Source organism: Dermacentor albipictus, unplaced genomic scaffold (assembly GCF_038994185.2).
Source record: "Dermacentor albipictus isolate Rhodes 1998 colony unplaced genomic scaffold, USDA_Dalb.pri_finalv2 scaffold_23, whole genome shotgun sequence".
In the NCBI taxonomy this organism is placed as follows: domain Eukaryota; kingdom Metazoa; phylum Arthropoda; class Arachnida; order Ixodida; family Ixodidae; genus Dermacentor; species Dermacentor albipictus.
The window spans coordinates 540300-565482 of NW_027225577.1; the positions used below are offsets into that span (position 1 = coordinate 540300).

At 45.3% G+C, this 25183-nt stretch overlaps 2 protein-coding genes across 3 annotated transcripts in view; one reads left to right on the forward strand and one right to left on the reverse strand.

Annotated features, from left to right (window-relative positions):
* Window positions 1-11166, forward strand: part of LOC139052456 (troponin T, skeletal muscle-like) — a 32828-nt gene extending 21662 nt beyond the window's left edge. For both annotated transcript variants that reach the window (XM_070529570.1, XM_070529569.1), the window contains exons 10-12: window positions 883-1005; window positions 4309-4559; window positions 10688-11166. In XM_070529570.1, coding sequence (XP_070385671.1) covers window positions 883-1005; window positions 4309-4545 — 360 coding nt within the window. In that variant the 3' untranslated portion in view covers window positions 4546-4559; window positions 10688-11166. The remainder of the gene's footprint in view (window positions 1-882; window positions 1006-4308; window positions 4560-10687) is intronic.
* Window positions 1-25183, reverse strand: part of LOC135898911 (sodium- and chloride-dependent glycine transporter 1-like) — a 968957-nt gene that overhangs the window by 288262 nt on the left and 655512 nt on the right. The gene's annotated exons all lie outside the window — the stretch shown is intronic.

A 25183-nucleotide genomic window follows, 5' to 3' on the forward strand; every position in this document is an offset into this window, starting at 1 on the left:
TTGCCCCTCCACTGCACGTTTTCTTTAAGTGTTTTCTGTGAAACCACCAATTCTTCCTTTTTTCTACCAGCATGAATGTTGATACTACTGTTTGACTACGTGACGCGAAACATGTGTTTTTCTGGAGCATTTAGCTCTGGGCACGTGCTAAACTGCTTATGAGTAAAGTGGAGAAAGTCACATGACATTACTTATGTGGTTAGTTTGAGGAATAAATCTGGTTTGCGTTGACGAAGAGAAATTCCTCTACGAGCTTGTTTTTAGGTAGGTTTTGAAGTGGAACCGCATCCCCTCAATATATTCTGAATGATTACCGCTGCCGTAGCTTACTACATTACCGAACGACTCGAGTGACATGCTATAAGGTATAAGGTTGCGTTCCTGAAGGTGCATGGCTGCTAAAAGTAACACAGTATAACTGCAATTATGTCAACTTAACTTTAGCAGATTGACGTCGTTGATAGCGTTGAAATCGTACGTAAAGGCAGGTACCGCCATATGACACGCCCAGCCACAAACTGCCTGTACGATAAAATTCAGAGACGTAACGCCCTGCGCTATTCTCACGATGGCAGCTTCATAGGATCAACCCTGCTGAAACCCTGAGGAGTCTGCCATGTGGCCAAAAGCTATTTCATAACTGCTAGCCAGTACTGCAGAAAGTGACCGCTCCTGTAAGCTACTGAAGCGCATTCCAGCAAGAAACTCTGCTTGCCAATGCGGTCAGAAGAAAGATACACCAGATCGGACGGTGTGCGTGTCAGTCGATACTAATTTCCTTCTCGTGCGAAAGTAAGGAAAGCGAACGACAGGCACATGACCATTGATGCACGCTCGTCTCACCTGATGAAATGTTTGGCGTTCTTGCACTTCGCATCCTAGGGGCTCGAAGCAATGCTGGACGCCGAGTCGGAGAAGCAGTGGGAGGAGAAGATGATGAGCTTCAAGGAGTCTGGTCGTAGTGGTCTGCCCAAGTGGGACCCTGAGAACCCCAAGAACAAGCAGGTACGTTTGGGCAAAAGGTGTGCCCTATACATATGTCTGCTTTGATGCAGCGCTATTTGTCTTCGGGACTTGCATTGTATTCAAAAACAGACCTTGCTTGGGAGGCATATTATCATCATTATTATTATTATTATTATTATTATTATTATTATTATTATTATTATTATTATTATTATTTAATGCATCTACACAATGGGCAAAGAGGTACACAAGTCAAAAAGCAGGCTTGCAACTGCCGCCAAGAGGTTCGCGACACCTGCCTACTCTTTAGGAAGGAGGTATAGAAACAGAAATTAAAAGTAAGTAAGTAAAAGTAAGTAAGTAAAAGGGGAAGAAAGAATAAGATGACAGATCACAAAGACAAAAGTAAAAAAAAAGAAACAAGAAACAGTTAGAACACAGCAGTAACAAAGAAATATTCCCGCAAATCATTTTCGTAATTAACAAAAGAATACACCGAAAAAGAAGAGCCTCGTCACTTTTAAAGAAATAATGCACTGCATTATGGTAAGAAGGACCAATACTATTCTCCAGTTGGGAGAATTAATTCCTTATGAACGGTTAGAGCAGGGCAATACGACTGAACAAAACAGGACAGAGATGGAACAGCATTAGCTCTCACCAGCCAGCGCTGGTTGTGTCGTTGTCAGTGCTCTCTCGCGCCGCCGTTTGGCGATTTCTGTCGATGCTATAGGGGACAGAGCAGTGTGAAAACAGTAGTAATCCGTTAGTTTGAAGGCAGCGATGTAATGTCAGCAATTATCTGCCAGTGCTGACTGTCAAGTAGTACTGTAGTTATGAAGCTCAGAACTTGCGGTCTGCGACAATGCCTTACGGACCACGCTAGTGGAGAAAAAACGCAGCGTGGTATTGAGAGGCGGGATTCACAAAGCTTTTTTTTTCGCTCGTAAGTGCTCTTGGTCATTGGTTGGACGCCTTCGCTAATACTGTGTCCGGTGCTAGTATTGGCTGGAAAAGGCTATTATAAAAAATTCTAGCGTAAGTGCTATTTATGAACATTGGTCCTGGACATTTCCAGGACCATGTCCAGGACGACCATGTCCTGGTCCTGGACATTGGTCCTGGACATTTGAAGCAATTGCTAGAGTAGCGATGTGTGTATTCGAAGCTATAACGTTTTGGCATCTAGTGGTAGGTTCCCCGCTTAACATTGAGTCTTACTGAAAACTTTTGCTCCAGTCATGAGTGTTTATAATCACTATACGGCCTCTTAAAAGCAATTTGGGTGTTCTATGTTACACTGGGCGAGAAGGTACAAAGACATGTGAATGCAGGGTTGTACGGTTATGCTCGTTATACTCACAAAGTGCTCCGAAATTCAACGTCTGCTCGGATAGCGCTGTCCACAGATTTTCAACAATGACAGTTATGTGCTTAAGGTAATGAAACAAGGCAAGCAAAAAAAAAGCTCTTCAAGTGTGGCTCAGTGGTAGCCCTTGAAGAAAGTAAACACTAGGTTTCAGTAACGGCCCTTACTGGTGGTTGGTGTTTTGAGCACTTAGTAGAGCGACACGTTTTCATTCCGTTGCCTTCAGGTAGATGTCTACAGTTCTTGATTGCGATAGTGTAGCGCAGGGATCACCGACAAACATTATTGAAGTGCAGTGAGCTCTCAAATCTATAGAATGCGCTGCCCTATCCTTTCTTGCGTCCTTCTGGTGTGTCGAGTGGAAGAACGTTTTTCATTGCGATGATTAAACTCTTTTGGCTACCGATAAACGCATGGAAAAGAAAATGGCGCGAAGGATAGACCAAAGTTACTTGAACGTACGCTCAACTCAGGTATTTTGTCAAGCGCTGCAGGCTTTGGTACTATCGACAGCAAACTGACACTTTGCTGAAACATAACGTAATTCGCACCGCTTGCAATTTTAGGGCGGAAAACAGGTCTTTTTTTAGTTCCATAGAAATCTAAAATTCAAGATATCATTTTCTTTTATTTGCTGTCTTGATCAAAGCTTGGCACAAATGACGCCAGTTCACTAGGACAAGGTCACCAGGACAAAGTCACCAGGACAAAGTAACTAGGACAAAGTGACGAGGACATCACACTAATTGTGTGATGTCCTGATGACTTCATAAATGGGGGCCCTGCTCACGCAGGAAAAGCTTGACTTTGCCTAGGCGGACTTCGCTGTATATAGAAGAACCTAGCTTGTTATATTTTAAGAACTCTTAATAGTGAACAGGTCCCCGCCTGTTTGTTTGATGATTTGCTACATCGCAGAGTAAATACACCAGTATATTAAAAGAGGCGTCAATCTTTTTCTTCAGTTGTGTCGTTCTCGCTCGAGAAATCAATTCATTTAGTTAGAGAACACCCATTCGTTACTTCAGTATAGTATACGGAGCCCCAAGATATTCTCAATTGTTCGTTTTCTTTACCGTCATTTTAGGCAGTGCTCGCAAAATAGCCTTGAGTCTATGAAACGGCCGCTACAGTGGCGTGTTAGTCTATTGTTGGTAACATTTGTTATGACAAGGTTGCCTAACATTGCTAGACATTTTCCCCCTTTGCGCCTGCTATGTGTAACATGCTTGCCAGATACTAGCGATCACGGTGGCAGCAGCATATAGGTAATATATGTAGTAGTTAGTGACAGCGCAAAAGGAAAGAAAGATAGGGCACAATGAAAAAAACTACACGCACGAAGCGATGATTTACAGCTTTGTACACTAGAGAGGTGATGTTGGCTCGTTTGCCAGTCATATTAGGCCGGGATTAAGCGTGTCGCAACAGGGTGACATGAACACTAAAAAGGAAGGAGCGCTTTGTGTCTTTCTTTTTGTGTCTGTCACCGTGTGGCATAACACTTCATGTCGATTACACCTAGAGAGAGACATGCATTTATCGTGTTAGAAAAGCCGAGAGGCCAGCCGGAATCAAAGATCTGACCTGCTACTCAGCCTTAGGGAAAGGAAATGGGATTAAAAAGAGAGAAAGTGAGAGAGTGAAAAGTGTTGATGATGGGCATGGTGGGCAGCAAAGTAAATTTATCAATCAGGGGGAGAAGGGAAGAGCAAGGCAAAGAGTGCCATCGAAATGCACAGCGAGGTGCTCCTGGTTATGTTATTTTCTGCCTTCTAACCACTGACGAAGGGGCTCACTTTGACCCACAAACGTAGAGTTTCATAAAGCCCAAGGTTTTGGTTGAAGACGCCAACAAGTTCATTATTAGTAACGCTGTGTGACAAGTAGCTCAGCGGCCTGTGTCGCTTACTTTTTTTTTGCTGCGCTGTTTGATCACGCTATAAAGAGAGTCCCCGTTCTGCTATCCTCAGGTGATGCGCAGCCGCCGTGAGGTGGACGAGGAGGAAGACGACGAGCTCGAGCCCGTGTTCGAGCCACCCAAGCCCGTCGAGACGCCCAAGCCCGCGCCCCCGGCACCCAAGCCCGCCCCCGTGCAGCAGCAGGAAGAGGAAGAGGAGGAAGAGGAAGAAGAGGAAGAAGAAGAGGAAGACGAGGAGGAAGAGGAGGAGGAGGAAGAGGAGGAAGAAGAGGAGGAGGAAGAGGAATAGGCCTTCCCTGAAAGGTACGCGCGCGAGTGACTCACTGTTACTAATTCGGGCGCCTCGACTCTTGGGTGCAGGGACAGGAAGGCGTGCACTGCGATCCAGCATTCGCTTGTAGGGTCAATAGAAGGTTTTAGCGTGTCCGATATTTCGGCGTACGCAAGCGAGTTACCCGCTCAGCGGAGACGCGCACGTGTGGTGGTCTGATTGGTGGCGCAGGGCTCGAACAGACAAACACACAGCTAATATTGCGGTAACCAAGTCTGTTCTAACTTCATTGCTCGTACAATTTTGGGCACCGGCGTAATCGTGAGCACGCTGCCTTTTTAAATGTTTTCTTCGACAAGAACACTCATGGAACACGAAAGCGTCTCTGTAAGGCAATGAGGTTAGATGAAGCGTCGTTACGATGTCGCTACTATCGTCCGATAACCCGGTATTACATAGACGTGCTTGGTTCTACTGGAAGGATGGACTCGCTAAAACTCACTAATATGATTTAAACTCTGGATTCTGACTTTAGTGTTTCCTTTTCGTCCTACCAAATTTAGTTAAATTTCTTTTATTTTACGTTTTTTATTCATTCCTTAATTTTCGCATATTCGTAGTCACCTATCCATTTGAATTCTATTTTCTCAACATTTGCTTTAATGCCTTTGCATTTACTACATTATTTTGAACTTACAGTGAAACTTTGCGGAGAAATGCACTTTAGCTGCTGTTAATTTGTGAATAAAGCGTAGTTTTATTTGTAATTAAGCGTATTTGTAATAAGCGTAGCACACAAATAACTCGAACCGAAATGCATTTCTTCCTAAAGATCGGGAATTAATATCCCGAAACTGGTGCCGCCCTGAGAATTCGTTCCAAGTACATCCGCCTTGCAAACTGTATGGCTAAAAATTGTAAATTGCAATATGGGCCATAAGGTAATTAGTTTTAAAAAGTAATAAGTGAATGTTTGTTCATTGGTCGATCTTGAATTTTAATTTTTTTTTTTGCAAGTGGGGTCAGCCCCTTCGATTGGACCAGCTCATGAACTAGAATTGTGATATCTGCCACTAGCAACTTTTAAAGGTGTTGAAAGTGTTCGCTGAAACACCCTGTCTGTGGACCATACCAAATGTGCCAATGAGAGCGATGGGGCCCTTCGTGAATATATGCACATTCAAAATGGACCGGCGAGATCTCCGCCTCACATATTCGTCATTAATTCATTGTTCGGCCCGCTGAACGATACAGCAAAACTGCGCTAAATGCAATTACACAGACCTGCTGCCGTAGTATTCATTGCTCTGTGTGAGCAAGGAGAAAGTGACCGAGATGAAAGAAAAGGCAGGGAGGTTAACCAGAGGAGAAACTTCTGGTTTGCTGTCCTACGCAGGGGGCAGAAAAAGGGTGACAAAAAAAAGTGAGAGAGCAGCGGAGAAAAAAAAAAGGCAAACGTGCGAAAAATAAATTAGGAGGGTAGTGAACGCCTCGGAGTGCCAAAGTCTCATGAACAACTCACTCGAACGTAAAAGTTTGAATAGCACCATGACCGACTTCTCGTGTGACGGCTAGTCGTCGAGAAGGGTCAACGTGGTCGCAAGTGGTTACCGCTGTTCGTTGTATCACGGACAACAGCAAATAACATGTTTGATAAGACATTATAAGCGCGTATCTGCCAACCTGATAGCTGCAACAGAATTGGGGGGGGGGGGGGAGGAAGTGCACTTGCTCCCGATGAGTACACGTCTTTTCAGGTATACAAACATACTTTATAATATGGATGATGTAATGTTAGACGCAGCAGGCAAGCAGCAACAACCTGGTCCAGCAAACAGTGGCCTGCAACACACTGCTTTATGATCACAGTGCCTTCTTCAGCGAGTGCTTCAGGATCTTCTTTATATAAACTAGCTCGAAGCAAGTACGCCTCTTACATCTTTTCACCATCAGAAGTCTTCCAACGGAAAGTTTGGGGACGGCCGAGCGCAGCGTTTTCACGGACATAACTTGCTTTTCGTAAAACCTTGGCCTAGCATGTGTGAAATTGTAAAATGAGCGTAAATTCGTAAGCTTTATGAAAAATTCGGGAGTCTTGGGAGGCAAGCAATAAATAGTCTGCTGTGTCGTAAGTTAGACACTGTTTCGTATTTTAGCTAACACTAAACTTGAGCAAAACATCACATTTTCCAGCCACCGAAAGTTTTTTTTAGCGTAATATGTAATATATAACTGGCGTCCCAACTATCAACGTCATTCTATACCCATGCTTTAGCGCATTACGGAACTTAATGAGAAGAGAACGCATAAACTTCCAAGCTTTACTTTGATCTGCAAAAGTAGAGTCTACATCTGCCTAGGCAAAAGGTCGTTTTATGCGAAGCGTATTACGAGAGCGCAACCCAGCTCCTCAGGCGCGGCGGTGTCGCCTTCAATACCACGTGACACCGTGACGTCACGAAAGAGGAGAAACGGGGCTCCAACTCGCGCTGTCACGGCGGTATATAAGCAGCTGCGCTTGCCTCTACTAGACACTCACGAGGTGAGATGCCTCCTGGAGGCAGAGCTGCTCGTTGGAATGAGAAGCGAAGGTTGCGGTGTGCTACAGAGACTGATTTTCTAGGTGGCTTTGGCTCAACTTTTCCAAGATGGGCTGGGTGGGAATCGAACCAGGGTCTCCGGAGTGTGAGACGGAGACGCTACCACTGAGCCACGAGTACGATGCTTCAAAGCGGTGCAAAAGCGCCTCTAGTGAATGCGGTATTGCCTTAGAAACGAGCTGTTTCTAAGGCTCAGGCGTGCGTCGCTTGCTCAGGCGCACATTTCGTTGCCGCGCCGAACGCTGCGTTGCTCGACGCTCACCGCGTCCAATGCAGGGCGCGTAGTCGCTGCGCCGTAGCCCATTGTCTTACACCCCTTGGCGGGTCGACGGGAACGCTGTCGCGTTCCACTCTTGAAGGCGAAGCAGAGTAACGCATGAGTTGTTTCTTCGTCTAGCCGAACCAAATATAGCCAAGCAACAGCAGTTCACCAGGCTAAACAGTGGTTCAACAACTAAAATAAAGGATAGTGTGCTTCGCATCCTGGGCTTAATCTTAGCTAAGCCACAGCCATTTTTTAGCTAGTTCCATGCATTCAGTGACTGCCAATGGTGCTACGAAAACGTTTAATGGAGAAAAAACATCGGGGAAACAAAAAAGACGGTGTTTTGGCGTCATGTCTTGCGTGTCTACTAAGTTACTTAGCGAAGAGCCCTGATGGTCTTACCCAACATCCAGGTTTGAAAAATTCAAGCTTAATCAACAGGGAGGAGGCTATCACGCAGTAAGGCTAATCTCTTTGGAATAAAGTATCTCGTTGCTAAGCTCGTTTTCTCGTCTGCTTGCAACCGTATCTCGTTTGCCTGAAACCTTCAGACACGTGTTAACAGCGGCACTCACAAACTTTCTTATAATAAATAAAGAAAGGCCACAGCCCTATTATGCATATTACACTTCTTAAGTGCTTATTATGAAAAGATGAAATGGTTTATTATTTGCCCATAATACGTACAATTCATGTAGCTGAATAAAACATACATAAATATAAGACACCAAATCCTAATGAAGTAGACCTATTTGCTATATATGTAAACACCATAGGCCGCAACTAGCACAAACTTTTTCGGCGCGTATTATAGAAAAACTTGCTTTAGATGGGCGCTTAGCGTTCAAGCAGACAAGCTAAGCTTGATCATCGACACAACGTGATAAGTGGCGCTGTTGCATGTTCAATAAACTCGGTGCAGAAGTAATGCAAAAAGAAAACAGAGTATAAGAAGAATGTCGTAGTTCTGAGAGCCTTTTCTAAACAAAAAGACAGGAAAATAATACAATATAATACAATATTCATTAGTCATTACGAAGCAGCCTATTCCCGCTCGCTAGAAGGAAGGAATTGCTCAAAAGTCTCGCGTTTCTAGTCGTATATCTATATGTTTGTTGATTTCGCAGGAAGGCCAGGATTTTTATTACCCCTTAAAAACGCACACTTAGTCCCTGCAAAGGCAAGAAAATTACCTCCTCTTCAGGACCTCGAACCAGGGGATTTAATTATACCCCGCGTCCCGGGTTACTTGATGCCTACCGGCCCACGGGGTGTATATCGCCGGAGCGGGCTGGCACGGCCATAAAGTCTAATGAACGCTGAACAGGTCCTGTCAAAACTTTAAACGCGCCTACTTGAGCACACCCCGGGAAGGGAGCGATAGCGGCGAGTTGAAGCTAATTGAACAACCTTCGCTCGACATAGGAGACGTACAGGGAGAACAAGGCTTACTAAACAAAAGAGAATAAAAACAATAAAGAAAAAAAAACATTGAGGCAACAGGAACCGCAAAAGTGGCCTCTACAGACTCACTCTTCTCGCGAGTTTTCTGATTACCTTGAACTCTTCGCACATGTTTGATTAGCCTCTCCTTTTTTTTATTAGAGAAAACTTTCTGCTGACCTTTCAGTAGTGACTTCATTGGCCCAAAATTATGTTGTGATAGTGTAAAACTGCTTCAGGAAAGTCACTGCACATGACTTAATTTCGGCTGGCCATATTGAGACTTCTGAGCATAGCATGTGGCACGTGGGCCTTTGTTTTTTGCTTCAATTTCGCATGTGCAAGGAAAGTAGGTACGGCAAAACTAAAGCGGCAAAGAAACGTGAAGCTGTCGAAAGCTACTCATAAAACCAATATTGGAAGAGTTGCCTAAAGATATAGAAAGTAAATGAACGCCGCATCAGGTTGGGTTTTGTAACGAAGAATGGCCGTCGTTTGCTTCATATTTTCTCAGAAAGAGATAAGATTCACGAAGGGAAACCAAAGCTGTGATGGAATGCAGGCTTGCCAGCTTCACTGCAGAAATGTAGTGTGCACGGGCCGAGAACACCATTATAATTAACTACAGCTTTCATAAGCGTAGCAAGAACATATAGAGATTATAAATGTCGGGACACATACCATAAGCCCGTCTTATTTTTGAAACTTTTGTTACTTTGTTCGTTAGACTGTAAGCATATAAATTGTGGGCCATGCAAGTTCCTCACTAAAACCGTGGTCGTTCGAGGTAGAAATACACGTGGTGCGTGCGCGGTTTCTGTTATACCTTGGCAACAGCCGCACCATAAAGGATTCGACCTCATTTGAGAGATGTGCTCCTCTGACTAACACTGATAAAGATGTGCTACAAGTCAGCCTATGAGGAGTACTTGATGGCACTCACGGTGTTAAGGGTTGCACCAAAATTATGGGACAGCAGCTGCTGACACGGTGAATGACTCCCCCAATTCACCGGAGCTTAAGCCTTCAGTAAATCATTTCTAGAAGGAGATGTGGTGCAGGACATCAGAAAACCTATAAATATCTGTTTCTTTTTTTTTGCCACAAAGCCAGAGCTCTTCAATCTTACTGGCATAATGGGTAAATAAATACTATTTGTCATTGGTCAGCCGAACATGCCCGACATGGCGTATGGCTGACATAATCTCTGACGAACACCTCGGGCATATCTTTGTTTTTTGTGTCTGTACAGGGTGTTTCTTTCGGTGTGAGTTCATAGATAAAAAAAAATGAGGGCGCCTTAATATGTGCCTGCCTTCAAGTTCTCCGTTAAACAACGGCCCCGAAGACAGTAATGAAATAGTTAATAATTTTTTAATAATTCCTATTCTGGAGCTCCCGTTATTAGCGGCAAAGTATGTGTATCGCCTAGGAAATAGTCTAAGAAAAACGCAGCGTTGCCTTCACTTATAGCTTGTTTATAAAAAAAAATGTATTGTCTAAAAAAAGCATCTTGTATACGGGCCTTGATTTATCATTCAGTTATTTCATTGTATAGTAAGAGAACTCGTACGTACTTCCAATACGCTAGCTGTCTAACTACCTTGCGCAGTCTATGGAGCACTGGAAAACTGAATAATTGAATGATTGATTACTACGTCGATCACTTCTTGTTTGTAAAAAGGACCTATAGCACTGGAGTGTTCATGAAACCCTTGACATCATTTAATGCGCCATGTGTACATAATTCGCTTGGATTTTGTCAGGTTGAAAGATGTTATTCGTTTAGTGGATGATGTCTTCGCTGCTTGAAATAACATTTTCCGGCTTTCTGTTCTTTTTCTATCGTTAGCTCCTACCTTTCCCGAGACATCGCCACAACCATCGACGAGAACTCGCACTGAAGACAAGCGGCAAAGCTGAAGCTTTTACAAAAATACAGAATAAAAATGTGGACCGTTGCGTCCAGCCATAGAAACATGAAGACGACGCCATGGCGGCATTCTGAACACTTTATCTCGAAGCAATAAACTTACCAAACATTTGTATTCTAATACACTTGTACCCCGGTCAAATGTCCCGCACAGAGCCTGTTGAACAAATGCTCTCAGTGGACTGGCAGCCAGTATTTCTCCGCTTGTTTTTAGAGAAATTTACACCACGCTGACGATTTCTTTGTTTTTTTCTTATTATTTCTTTGAATGTATCGAGCTGCCCATCTTTGTGGTGTTAAAGATTGAAGGCATGCTTCGTTGTTTCTGTTTCAGCATACTTATGTTGTTCACTTTTGTTCAAAGATGGATTACAATAAAAACGAAGAAAGCGAAGCGACTCCAGTTCATGTTGCAATTTATTTCGCTAGAAAGATTCTACATATTACCCGCCTGCTGATTATTTATTTACATAGAACAAATTTTTTGAGGAAGGACTTTCGGCTGATAGCAGAATTTCGTCTTACCAGGTAGTGCAGGTAAGAGGTGCGCACTACTTTCATGAGAAATTTCAAGTTAGTGAATAAGCACGCACCTGAAGAAAACAGAAAATTTTCTATCGGGTGCCCACGCACATCGCAACGTGAGCCGCCCCCGAGGGGGCTATGAACATTTACGTCACCAACGACTGTGTATGGCGGAGGAAGTTCATCGATGAAGCTTTGATAGCCTGTTTTAGAAAGTTTAGAAAGCAAGAGGGCACGTAGATCGAACTAATTCTTATTAGCTTACCAAACAGCACAGCTCGCACTGCAACAAACCCGCCGTGGTTGCTCAGTGGCTATGGTGTTGGGCTGCTGAGCACGAGGTCGCGGGATCGAAACCCGGCCACGGCGGCCGCATTTCGATGGGGGCGAAATGCGAAAACACCCGTGTGCTTAGATTTAGGTGCACGTTAAAGAACCCCAGGTGGTTGAAATTTCCGGAGCCCTCCACTACGGCGTGCCTCATAATCAGAAAGTGGTTTTGGCACGTAAAACCCCAAATATTATTATTATTATTATTATTATTATTATTATTATTATTATTATTATTATTATTCGTACTGCAACTGCCTCGAGGGAAGGTCGAAGTTTTCTTTACTCATTGAATATTATGGCTACATTCCCAAAGGAGGCGAGTGCATGATCGCAATCTTTGCGGAAAGTGGCATATTAACGCTAGAGGGAACTGAAGTGAAGTGTTAAGGAGCTCCTGTAGCAGGAAATAGGGCGTCCAGAGTTGGACATCGCATCAACAAAAAGAATTTCGAACCGCACGTACCAAGGCCGTTCCTGTGACATAAGGACTTCACCGAAATAATTTATTTACTTATTTATTTATTTACTTACATACCTACAGCGCCCAATGTTGGGCATTAGAGTAGGGGGAAGGAGTATACAAATGATGGAAATACAGATGATTGATGTTACAAAAGGGTAGATCTAATACACAATACAACAAAATATTGATATTGAAAACACAGTACTTAACACAACATTACACTAGAGGTTATTATGAAATACAATATAAATACACTTTAGTACATAATACGACGCAATGATAATATTAATAATAATTATAATTAGAATAATGTAATGAAAACAAAAGAACAGCGAGTAAGGCAAAAAGCCGCGGACAGGAAAGGTTAATCTCCTATTCTGTCCGAAGCGAAATACATTTTAGAGCTAAAGATATAAATGTTTCGACAACAAAGTTACGAACACAGATGGCGTTGCTGTAACAATTTCGAGCGGCAGTTTATTCCAATCATGTACAGTTTTTGGAAAGAAGGAATGCTTATACAGGTTGATACGGCATTTGTACTCTTGCACCTTTAGCGAATGATCTGTTCTAGGCGATACGTAGCTTGGGTTCTTTATGTATGTGTCCCTGCACAAACCAGTCTTGCCTGTGTAAATATTGTAGAAAAGTTTAAGCCGCAAATATTTCCGTCGGTTCTCGAGAAGTGGCCATCCCAAGTTAACACGTATTTGTGATGAGCTCTGAGTGAAATCATAGTTGGCAGTAACGAACCGGGCGGCGCGTTTTTGTATTCGTTCCAGTTGGTTAATGGCTGTGTTTGTCTCTGGGTCCCAGGCAGAGCTGCCGTACTCTAACATCGGACGAACGTTTGTTAAATAAAGCGTTTCCTTTACCTTATGGGGGGCTCTCCAGAAATTACGTTTTAGAAAATGTAACATACGACTAGCCTTTAACGCCACGCTCTCTATATGGTCATTCCAAGAAAGATTATATTTAAAGACAACGCCTAAGTACTTGTAACTATTTACCTCGATCAAAGGTTCACTGTTTAGAAAGTAATCTTTAGCAAGTGGTACCCTCTTGTTAGTGAAGCGAATGACATTGCACTTGGCAGAGTTTAATTTCATGCTCCAGCTGTCGCACCACGTGGACACTGTTAGAAGGTCATTTTGTAAGATACATGAATCGGCAGGGGACGTAATGGTGCGATATATGCAACAATCATCAGCATACAGGCGTATGTGACTGGAAAGATGCATTCCTATGTCATTTATAAATATTAGAAATAACAGTGGGCCCAAGACGGACCCCTGTGGAACGCCCGATAAGACTTCAGTCTCTGATGAGGTCAGTCCTTCAAGCACAACACGCTGCTTTCTACCAGTAAGATACGCCTCAAGCCATTTCATCAGTGATGCTGGAATTTTGATGGCAGACAATTTTGTGAGTAGAAGGTTATGTGCAACAGAATCAAAAGCTTTCTGAAAATCCAGAAATACGCAGTCGACCTGGTGTCCGTTATTTATTGATGATGCGATATCATGGGTGAACTCGATTAGCTGAGTGTCACATGAGAAACCCCGGCGAAAGCCATGTTGCGTGGGGCAAAAGAATCCGTTGTTCTGTAAGTGACTCATTAAGTTGGTATAAATTATATGCTCTAGTAGCTTACATGAGACGCTAATTAGTGAAATAGGTCTGTAATTTTTTGTCTTTGTCTTGTCGCCGCCTTTGAATACAGGTACTACGTTACCACTTTTCCAATCTTTAGGCAGGGACCCCTCTTCGATAGATGCCTGAAAAAGAATTACTAAAAATGGGGCGACAGATGCAGCACAGTTCTTTAAGACATAGTTTGGAATGTGGTCAGGACCAGATGCGGAGCTAACTTTAACGTTCTTGAGCAGTGAAGCAACTCCCTGTTCTGTTATTTCTATGTTTTCCATTTGTTCGAAGTCGGTAGGAATTGGTAAGTCTTTCACAATAGCAGCAGTGCCGGAAAATATTGATTGGAAGTAGTGATTGAAGTGCTCAGTTTTGCTGGTTACGTCATCACCGTAATTTACGTCATCTATAGTATCAGGCACAGTTACTTTGTTGTTCCCTTTACTTTTGACATACTTCCAGAGATCTTTCGGATTAGTTTTTATTTTATCACCTAATGTGCGCAGGTATGTAGCCTCAGCGTTCCTCATCTCTTTGTTGATAGTCTTGCTTAGGTCTTTCATCTTAAGATACGTGTCGGAATCCGGGCATGTGCAATATTTGCGATATAATCGGTGCCTCCTGTTAATAATTGATCGAAGGTTGCGGTTCATCCATGGCTTATCAGATTGCCGTCGGGACGATACGATGCGTGATGGGACGTAAACTTGAACTAATGACAATAGCTTAGCTTTAAACAAACACCAGGCAGAATTAACGTCGATGTTTGAGGTGTGTCGACGAAATTCAGGTAGAAAGCCGTCAAGTTCCAGAGATAGCGATGAGTAATCTGCTTTATTATAAAAGAACACCTTCCGTGGCGGTGGGCTTTTTCGGCGCATAGCAGTACACGTTAGTTTTGCAGTAACGACTTCATGGTCGCTTATACCGGGAATTACGGTGACGCTGGACACAAGATCTCGATCGTTACAGAGGAACAGATCAATTATGCTTTCATTAGCTGATCCTAACCTTGTTGAGCGCTCAACAAACTGGAATAGAGAGTTGGCTTTTATCAGCTCGCAAAATGCTGTGGAAATAAGAGACGAGGAATTGTTTTGCGGTTGAAAGTTTTCCCATTTAATATGGGGAAAGTTAAAGTCGCCACCAAGAATAATATATGTCGTGTTTAACGAGAGCATGATGTCATTAATTTGAAACAAAGGCTTCGGTGACCTGCAGTTTGAGGGCCTGTAGAACGATCCGATTGCTACAGAGTGGCCGTTTGCGAGCATCACCCTACACCAGACCGTTTCGCAAAGGCAGCTTTCTATGTTGATGGGAGTGCTGCTGAGACTGCTGTGGATCAAAACAAAAACGCCACCGCCGTGGCAGTTGCGGTCTTTTCTGTAAACAGTGTAGTCTGACGGAAATAGTTCGCTGTTGTAGATTGAACTATCTAGCCACGACTCTGTGCCAATGACTACATGTGGTTTTGTCGATTCCAAAAGAGACTCAAACTCATGTTTTTTGTTTTTTAGACTTCGACAATTCACGACAATGAAATTCAGGTTGTGAGCCGTCTTCTGAGATGTAGCGAACTGTGATGGCTATCCGTCTAACTCGATTACGTTATCGGAATCAGCATTGTACTTGTATGTCTTTTTACCTATTTTGAGCTTATTGAAGATAAGCTTGAAATCACTGCCACGTGATTTAGCAAACTGAAGCAACTTCTTGCGCTCAAAGCAAACCTTCTTAGAGTAGTCTTCACTAGCTTCACTTCACGCCAAATCCTGTTCCCTTTAGTCTTGAGGCGGCCTCAAGGACGCGTTGTCTTTCTTTAAATGATATGAATTTTACTATTAATGGTCTTTTCTTGTGCTCAGAGTACCGCCCTATTCTATGTGCTCTCTCCATAGATTGTAGTTCAAGTGACACATTTAATTTCTCAGCACAGAAGGACGTAATCTTTTCTTCTGATTCAGCCCATGTTTCCTTATACAAATACAAATAATTGTATTTCTTAAGGTAAAATACGAGAAAAAATTGTAAACTCAAACAAACACGTTTTCCAGCATTTCTACAATGCACACACCGGAGACGGCGTCCATCATTTTCGCACGTCGGCGCGTAAATATCTCAGGGTCCGTGGAGCGGTGTGGCCGCTTCCTTGAAAAACTTCCAGATGGTGCTCGGCTCCGCCGCATCCCGATTTACAGTGGAGGAAAATAACTCGGAAGCTTACCAGCAAGTACGCGGCCTGTAGGGTGGACAACGCCGCAACAAAGACCGTCAAGCGGAAAGCCAGAGAGGCTGAAATAATCTCATGGGTGGCGGCAATGGAAAAGAAACCTGCCATGAGTAACTACTTGAGAGGAAAAAACGAAATCAGGAAAGAAACAATTTGTGATAACTCAAAGAGAAACTCTTTACTTTTCGAAGCGAGACCAGGGTGTCTTAGAACCCACACTCATATAGCGAGATACAACAAGGAAGACGAAGCATGTGCTTCCTGCGGCAAAGCTATGGAAACAATGGAGCACGTTTTATTAGAATGTGAAGATATCTGGCCAGCGGTCGATTTACGGATCACTGGCCCCCTTGAAACCATCTGGTCCAGCGAGAGCAGGGGGAAAGTAAACATGCCCGCAATAGGGATTAGTAAGAGGCGATTGGGGGATTGGCGGAAGAAAAGTAGGGAAACGCCAAAAAAGGGAGACGTACAAGAGCACAGCTAGCAATAGGGGATCAGAAAATTTGGTTGTGGGAGTTCATAGCGTTATTTTTTTCTTTTTTTATTGTTTAATCTAGGTAGGACATTAGCTAGCATAATAGAAAGAGCTTGGTGGCGCAACCCACAGCTCCGTTCCAACAGGGACGCTCGTAACATCCATCTATCCATCCATCGCGGCCCATGCAAGAGGCCCATGCAAGAGCCTGCTTTCGTGCATGTCGTTCGCCGCGAGCGTTTCCCGGTAAACCATACGCTTGGATACGATGCAGTTGCCGGAGAGCGTGAGAGGCAGTCAGGGATCTTTGAATGCTATCGGTGTTTCAACCTTAAAGACGAAGCTTCAGCCTCCTCCAATTTCTGTGTTGCCTTAGAAAGTTGGTCTGTGTAATTATAGGTGTGGTTCTTGGACACACAGCACTTTTGGAGAGAATTTGCGGAGAAGTTCTTTACCATCGTCAAGATTGTGCAGAAGTCCTCTCGTTTCCATTGTGATGTTTGGCTATCCATAATGAGAACGAGTTTAGTGCTGTGTGTCTAGCAAGAAAAGTTAAATAATAATATATGGGGTTTTACGTGCCAAAGTTAGGTTACAGGGCCCTTTGCCGGTCTCGTAAGGCTATATTTCTCTTTTCTGGAGTGGTCGAGAGATTGCCGCCGCTCCTTAAGCACTGGTGGTGCTGTTTGACTAGGTGTTGTATCCACCGCCTCCTGCGAAGCGCTAGACACGTGCTCTTGTGAGCGATTTGTTTGTCCAGAAGGCCTCTTCTCAAGGGATGAGGCCCTTGAGGCCACCAGCCCGGAGGTCGATGGTCGCTTCTTCTCGCACTGCCGAGCAGCGCCAGCCGCCGGGGGAGGGGGCGGGGTGACGTCACTGCCGGCTCACGGTGTGCGCACCGAACAGCCACCGTAGCCCGTTGTGGCGCTGCCCCTGATGTGCCACATCGGCAAAGCTGCTCTTAGGCAGACATGATACCCGCCTACGTGCTTCCTTGAAAGATATATTTTCTTTGACCTCGATTGTGACAATTTCTTTTTCTTTTTTTCCAAGACGTGCAGGATCGCAAGTATGCGGCACACTCGCCATCACATTTGGCACAATGTGTAGCGTTCTGGAACGTTTCAGAAGAATGTTCATTGTCACTACACTCGACACATGTCAGCCAGCCTCGACAGTTCTGTGAACTGTGGCCGAACTTTCGCCAGTTAAAGCATCTGAGAGGATTAGGCACGTATGACCTAACACGAAGATTGATATAGCCGGCCTCGATGGACTCGGGAAGGACACTTGAGCCGAAGGTGAGTATCAAGTGCTTGGCGTGGATTTATTTGGCCTCCCGCCTCATCTTAATTCGCTTGACATTTATGATATCCTCTTCACTGACGCCCTCCAACTACAGCTCCAGCAAATCATCGCTTGACACGACGCCGCGGATGGTGTTCATAGTACGGTGCGGGGTTATGGTTACTTGGATCTGCCCAAATGACACTAGTCTCGGCAGTCTCTCATACTGCTTCTCATCGCGGAGCTTCAAGAGGAGATCACCGCTTGCCATTCCCGACGCCCCATTGCCTGGACCATAAACTTCATTCAAAGACTTTGAAACAAGGAACGGTGAAATGGCTCGCACTGGTTTGTCTAGTTTTTCAGATGGAATTATATAGAAACGGGGAAGTTCTGAATTTGGCATCCAAAAAAGTGGAAGGCATCTTCGGCGCGCCCTCGTTTCTCAAGGCAATCAGGAAGTTTAGGGAAAGCATCCTCCATAAGTATAGATGGGGTTTTAGGCATTGATGTCAACCACCCACCACGGAGCCCAACAGGGGGACGTGACAGAAGTCCCTGCAAGGGAAGCCCTGCTAACGCCAGCCGTACATCGCTGCTATAACTAAGTACAGCACAACCAAGACTGGCTAGCCACACAAGGTTAATCCTTGCCGCCGGGAAACACGGAAGTGAGAAGAAAGGAAGAGAGGACAGGAAAGATTAAATGTGAAAGAGAAAGAAGATTGAAAAGGAGGACAGGAAAACGTGACTGCCGATTTCCTCCAGGTGGGTCAATCTGGAGGTGTCGTCTATGTGAAGCCGAGGCCGAAGAGGTGTGTTGCCTCCGCCGGGGGCCTTAAAGGTCCTAAAACCCCCAACATTGGCTCAACCCCCAGGATCCCCCGTTCCCCAGACACGGCTAAGTCGCACACGGCTAAACGTGCGCGCGGGGGGGGGGGGGGGTGTCCATTCCTCGGGTGCTCGGGTACGTGGTGTCGCGGCACACCAAACGCCCGCTGACGCAGACGCCGCTGCGGGGCCGTCGTTGTGACATTCCGCATAAAGTCAAAGTGTGATAAGGTCTTATCGCGCTCCGGGAAGCCATTTGCTGTACGCGGGAGGGAGAGCATGAGGGGGTGAGCCGCTAAGGATGGTGGCATGATAAGCGCCGTTTTTCCGCTCGCCGAGTGAGACGTGGCGGGGTGGGGGGAGGGGGGGGGGTGAGGTATGCGCGCTAAGGAGGTGGAAGGGAGCCAGGGGATCACGCTAGCCCGACCATTGCTGCTCGTGGCGTGGCTACAAGAGCCGGGATGGCATGTGGCTTCATGTGCGCTATGCTCGCGCGTGCCAAGTGGTGGAGGTCGCGTAATCTCAAGTTTCGAAGACACGTTGAAGCTAAAGGCAAAGCGAAGCAATCGCCTGTCGCTGCTTCCGCTCACGCCAGCGTTCTGAAAGCGAGTGTCTGCGGCCATTGAGCGAGACCTGTTCGCCTTAGCCTTTTGCCTGTGCGCACGTGCTGCCACGCTTGTTAATTTAGTAAGCGAACAATTAGTGCAATATACACAGCCGACAAAACTACTTATCTTGCTTCGTATAGCTGTCTAATGATTTTCTGTTAGTTTAATGAACTGATTAGTATAATGAACTGTGAGATACATTTATACAACCTTATATAACCGACGACATACCAGTTTGGCGGTCTACTAATTTGGCGCAGCCGTTGACCAAGTGTGGGGCGGTACAATGAGCTATTCTAGAAAATCGAAGAAGTTGCCGCCATTCGTCCCGTATGAAAACTCTGTCTATAAATCTATGCTGTGTTGCCGATGTTCATTGTGCACGCCGCTCTCCCCACCTCTCCACTTTTATTTTCTTTGGAGATTTATTTTCAATAGCTAACGCTGTGCTATTGGATAGAGATATAAAAATCTGGGCTTCGTCAGCCGTGTGGGGTTTGCTGAAGCGAAAAGAAAGCTGTAAAACGTTTGTAGCAAAATGCAACAGTTGCACGCTATTCCTGCTGAGTCCCGCAAAGAAGGACAGCAGTGAGGCCATGTTAAAGTTTCTATAGAAGCGGCCGTGGTGAGTGGTTTGAAATACAATAATTTGCTGACGAAGGCTACCTGTTTTGATAGAATGCCACCCCCCCCCTCCTCCGAAAAAAAAGAAAAGAAAAAAGAAAAAAAAATGGCATCGAGTCGTGCGACAACAGAAGCAGTGTGCCGATGCAAAACTGTCCTTGGGCAAGTAGGTGCTTAACGAAAAGAGGGCGGTAGCGAATGGGAGAAATATTACAGTTCCTCCGTGCGTGAGTGGGACCGAAATAAGATGGAAACGAGAGATTTGCAAATATAAAAAGAGAGAGAGAAAGGAATTACGGACAAGCTCGAACCATGGTTGCACAATGCGCAAATATACAAGAGCGTTCACAGCGTCTTCCCGAACAGAACACTTCGAATGTGGCCGCTGACACGAGCGAATCTAAGTCCCAAGCAGCGGTGCCCAAGCGGTTCCGCAACCTCCGAAGCTAAATCTCACCACTCCGAGAAGCGCTCTGGTGGCCGCGAGTGCTTTTGAAGCCGCGTTTTCAGAGACAACCTAAGCTTAGGTTAATGCCTATGTCGGCGCGCGTATCTTGTTTCGCATGGCCGTCGGTAGGCGGCGTAGAAGACTTCTTGCATACAATAATACTAAGCGCCACGTAGCTTTCGGAGAAATCACCGCAAAGAAGTATAAGGACACTAGTAGATGTAGTAGAGAATATAGGATAAAATAGTAGAAAAATAGCGGAGAAAAGAGGGCTGTAACCTGAAACGTGAATTCATCGTGCGAACAATCCTATAGCGTTTTCTAGCAAATCCAGTGCGACAGCATCCCAAGCTATCCGTTCTCTCTCCCTTTCTTTATCTACTGTTCAAAGGTAAATCTAATGCGAATCTTTTTTCAAGGAATACTAAATCAGGCTTTCTTTATAGCAAGAGACATCCTTTTGAAATGCTAAAACAACTCGAAGTCTGTCTTCCTGTCGATTGAACTGCGGGCATCCAAAGAGGATGCGCTTTGCAGAAGCGTCTGGGTTCTTACAATGGACTCATTCAGAAGACAGCTTATCGGTATACCATGTAAAAATTGGCGCGCTAGGCCACACCGGGAAGCACACTATGCAATAATATCTAGCGCTATCTTAATCTTGAGGTTTGATGAGACGCATAACAAAAGGTCCGCTGTACAAAAGAGATAATTTCGTACCCTCTTCGAGCCACGTGATCGTTGATTACTTGCTTCTCAGTCCCTTATGTACTTCCTCTGTGTCTGCTTCGACTCTATGACGCTCCGACTCTATGACGCTCCGCTCCGTCTATGACGCTCCGTGGCTGTATAAGCCCTATGGTATGTTCTGATCGAGAGTGGCATCATAAGTTTTCTGTAGGCAAACCTATACTGTTAGCGTAGTAGTTAGAAAATTTAAATGCCGCGATTACTTTCTACACGCCGTGGTGTCGTAACAGTTTTGGCGTCGCGCTTCTGAGCCCGGGAGTGCGGATTCAAATCTCGGCGGCGGCGGGCGCGTTTCGATGGCGGCGCAATGCAAAAATCCACGTGTACCACGTATGAAATACGCGTTAAAGAAGCCCAAGCGGTCAGAATTATTCCGCAGTTCCCCACTACGGTGAAACTCATAATCATATCCTGGATTTGGCACAGTAAAACCCCATGATTTTAATATCTTTCTTGCGGCATGAGCTTCGAGTGCGATTTCGAGTGGTTTCGAGTCGATGAAAGTTAATCCATGACTGCAAGCTACTTAGGCTCCCAGCGGAGCAGGCGCCTGTTCTGCGTCGCCAATTTTATGTATGTATTCGCGCCTTTATGTTTTGGTTACTTTGTCACTTTGGAAAATTTTGTTTAATTACAGTTTGTGCATGTTTTTGTTTCTGGCAAGGAATCTTGGGGTAACTGGCTCTTTCTCAGTCGCATTTGGAAATCTGCTTCCGGTAATAAGCCATAGAGACAAGAAATAACCTCCCAAGGAGAGCGCACAATCTCACTACAGCCACAGGAAAACGACCGAATTAAGGGACCATAAATCAGTTTGACCGACGCTATTATGCCCCATTTGCCAGTGAAATTCAAGTCATTAAGTGCCTTTATAAAGGAAGACACTCGTTTTTAGCGTTTTCTAGAGGAATATTTTACAAAGACTGTAATCCATGCACATTTACTATCACGTGCACGTGGGCTATGTTTCCCTCAATCGCAGCAAATGATATTTCTGTGGCGATTATAGGGCTCCCAGTACGGTGGCCTAAATTTGAAGCCGTTCGAAAAACACACTTAGAAGGCTTTTCAGCCCTTTCTCTCCTCTCGGCCCATCCTGTCCATCAAACTGTGGCATTAATCTGGACTCCCGCGCATGCGTGCCTTGCCGGAAACGAGGCGGCTCATGCCAGTGCCCGAGGATTTACTGTCCGGGCTCAGGCATCAGATGTGTCGGACCTCGCTACGGAGGAGGCGCCGTTTACAGCGCGGGATCGACTTATTACTTACCACGACATCTGCACACGCTACCGATTAGACCGCTTAACTTTTCCGCCACTCATGGGCAAATCCCCGCGTAGGTGTGAAGTTCTGTGGCGACAGCTGCAGACTCGCACCTTTCCGTCCCCTTACCTCCTCCACCGCATTCATCCCGCCATTTACCTTTCTCCCTCTTGTAAATTCTGTGTCTCTCCCAAAGCAGACTTAAACCACATCATGTGGGGGTGTCCTAAGCACCCCCTTCCCCCTTTCCTCAAGCAATTAATATCTAGTGAGGAGCAGTGGGAGGCTGCCTTGCGCAGCTCCAGGCCCGATCTTCAGGAGGCCATCCTGGAGTGGGCTGAGAGGATAAAGGAGGCCTACTTCAAGTAGTTCCTCCCCCACCCTCTATTCCATTGCCCCCTTCCCTTTAAAGAGGGATAAATAAAGTTTTTCATCATCATCATCATTAGAAGGCTTTGGACTTGAATCGAATTCTGAGGTTTTATGTGTCAAAACCACGATCTGATTATGAGGCACGCCGTAGTGGAGGACTCCGGATAAATTTTGACCACCTGGGCTTGTTTAACGTGCCCCCCTTGCAGTGGACACGGACGTTTTTGAATTTCGCCGCCATCGAAATGCAGTCGCCGCGGCCGTAATTTGATCCCGCTACCTCGTGCTCAGCAAAGCAACGCCAAAAAAAAAAAAAGAAGAAGTGTATCTGTTCGGTCGCTGTTTTTGTGCGGTGCTCTGAGTTTTCTGGTTTTTGGACATTTACGGCTACCATTGACGGCGATTGACCAACAAGACGTCGGGCGAAGGTTCAACGAGCCAGGCGCCTTACTGGTACGACATTTCTTTTTTGAGAACCTGGCTATTACCCTGCCGCTACGGTGGTCGGAAGCCGAGAACATCGTCACGAGCCTTATGCTCGTCCAAACGTAACACGCCATATGAATGATGCTACGGGCCGTAATGAAAAGCCTGGGCCCTTGCAAGCGTCACAAAGCTTCATAAAGCCGGCACGTTTGGTTCTCCACAACTCGGAATCAACTTCAGGGAATTCAGGAATAATGGCTGACGGTGAATTCGAGAGCAAGAAGCCTCGCCTAGAAGACAAGTACGATGACACAACATCGAATTATGAGTTAAGTGATGAAGAAGAAATGGGTGAAGACGCACCATTTACTTTGGTCACGTACAAGAAAAAGCGAGCCGAAGGCATTCCGGTTGTCTTTCGCCCAAGTGAAGGTACTACCTTTTGGCAAGTAAATCCAAACCGAGTGTCTGCCGAAATAGTTTCCGCTGCCAAAGAAAAAGTGCAGTCTTTCAGGACGAACAGAGATGCAAGTTTCAGCGTCAGCGTTGCTTCCTTAGCGTCGGCGAAACGCCTTTTGACGCTCTCAAGTGTAGGCGGCCTGGAAGTCAAGCCCTTCATCCCAGAGTCATACACGCGAAACGTTGGCAAAGTAAAGCATGTGCCTCTGCAGTATACAGACGAACAACTCCTAGACTTCTTGAAAGACGCAGGAGTTATATCGGCACGCAGACAGATAAGGTATTCCCGCCAAGAAGATGGAGCAGTACAGTCACATCCGCTTCACACGGTAATTCTGACTTTCAGAGACGATCGCCCTATTCCAGGAAGAATTTACTTGGGTTTCACCAGTCACCCTGTCGAGGAATACCTGGGACCAGCACTTCGCTGCTATAATTGCCAGAGATTTGGGCACATGGCGAAAACCTGCCGTAGCACACGTCGATGTAAAATCTGCTCAGAGGATCATGACCACAAGGAGTGCAAATCAGTTCTTCAACCTAAATGTGCAAACTGTGCGGGGAACCATGCCGCCTCCTTCTCAGGCTGTCCTCAGAAAAAAGCAGCGGCACAAATGCGTCGACATGAGCTCATCCATGGAAGACAACCGCGACGCAATGAACCCGCCCCAAACCTTGAGATTGTTCATCCAGTGCCAGATCACCCACCTCAGCGGGCACCGGAACCACCACAGCCAAGAGCACCAACAAGCTATTCCTCCTCTAAAGAACAACCAACAGGGCAATCAAGAGACCAATCAAGAGGATCACAGTCAAGTTCCCAGTCTTATGCATCAGTGCTACGGAAACCCAGACGACAACAGGCAGAAAGTAATACACAAGAAAGCTCCAGTACTCGCACACATTCCTCTCAGCGACCTTACTCATCTACTGCAGAAGTAACACCAGCTAATAGCGAGCATACCACAGCATCGGTGACACAACTGATTTTGACAATGCTTTTCGCAGCTCTTAAGGCAATTCTATCTGCTCTGCCGGAAGCAAACAACCTACCAGAAGTGAAAGCCTTGTTACCTCTAGAAGCACTATTGTGTCAACAATCCGGGCCCAAACTGCGGCAGGCACTACATGAATAACCACTACAAAAATGTCTCCATATTTCAGTGGAATGCCAACAGTCTTCGAAGGAAGTGTGCTGACTTTCGTAAACTACTTGTGCAATACAACTTCCCAATACTTTGTATTCAAGAGGCGGGAATCAATGACGACTTTCGCCTCTCAAATTATGTGATATACAAGACTTCTCGTCAAGGTGCTGTGAGCAGAGTGCTCCTGTGTGTCAGAAAGGACCTATCATCTTATCAAATTCAGTCCAGTGATTCAGACTTTCCGGAATTCATCGCATGTAAAGTATCCTTTGGCAAGCTCTGTATAACAGTGATTAATCTTTATCTACAACCTTCAAATCGCATTTCAGTAGAAGCGCTAGTGGATATCTTCAAGATAGCTCATTCTAATGTATTTATATGTGGCGACTTCAATGCACACAACATCATCTGGGGCAGTGATCATTGTGATGCACGGGGTAACGTTATAGAGTGCGCGATAGATAAATGCAACTTGACTGTTTTAAACGATGGGTCGCCAACATTCCTTCATGGATATAAT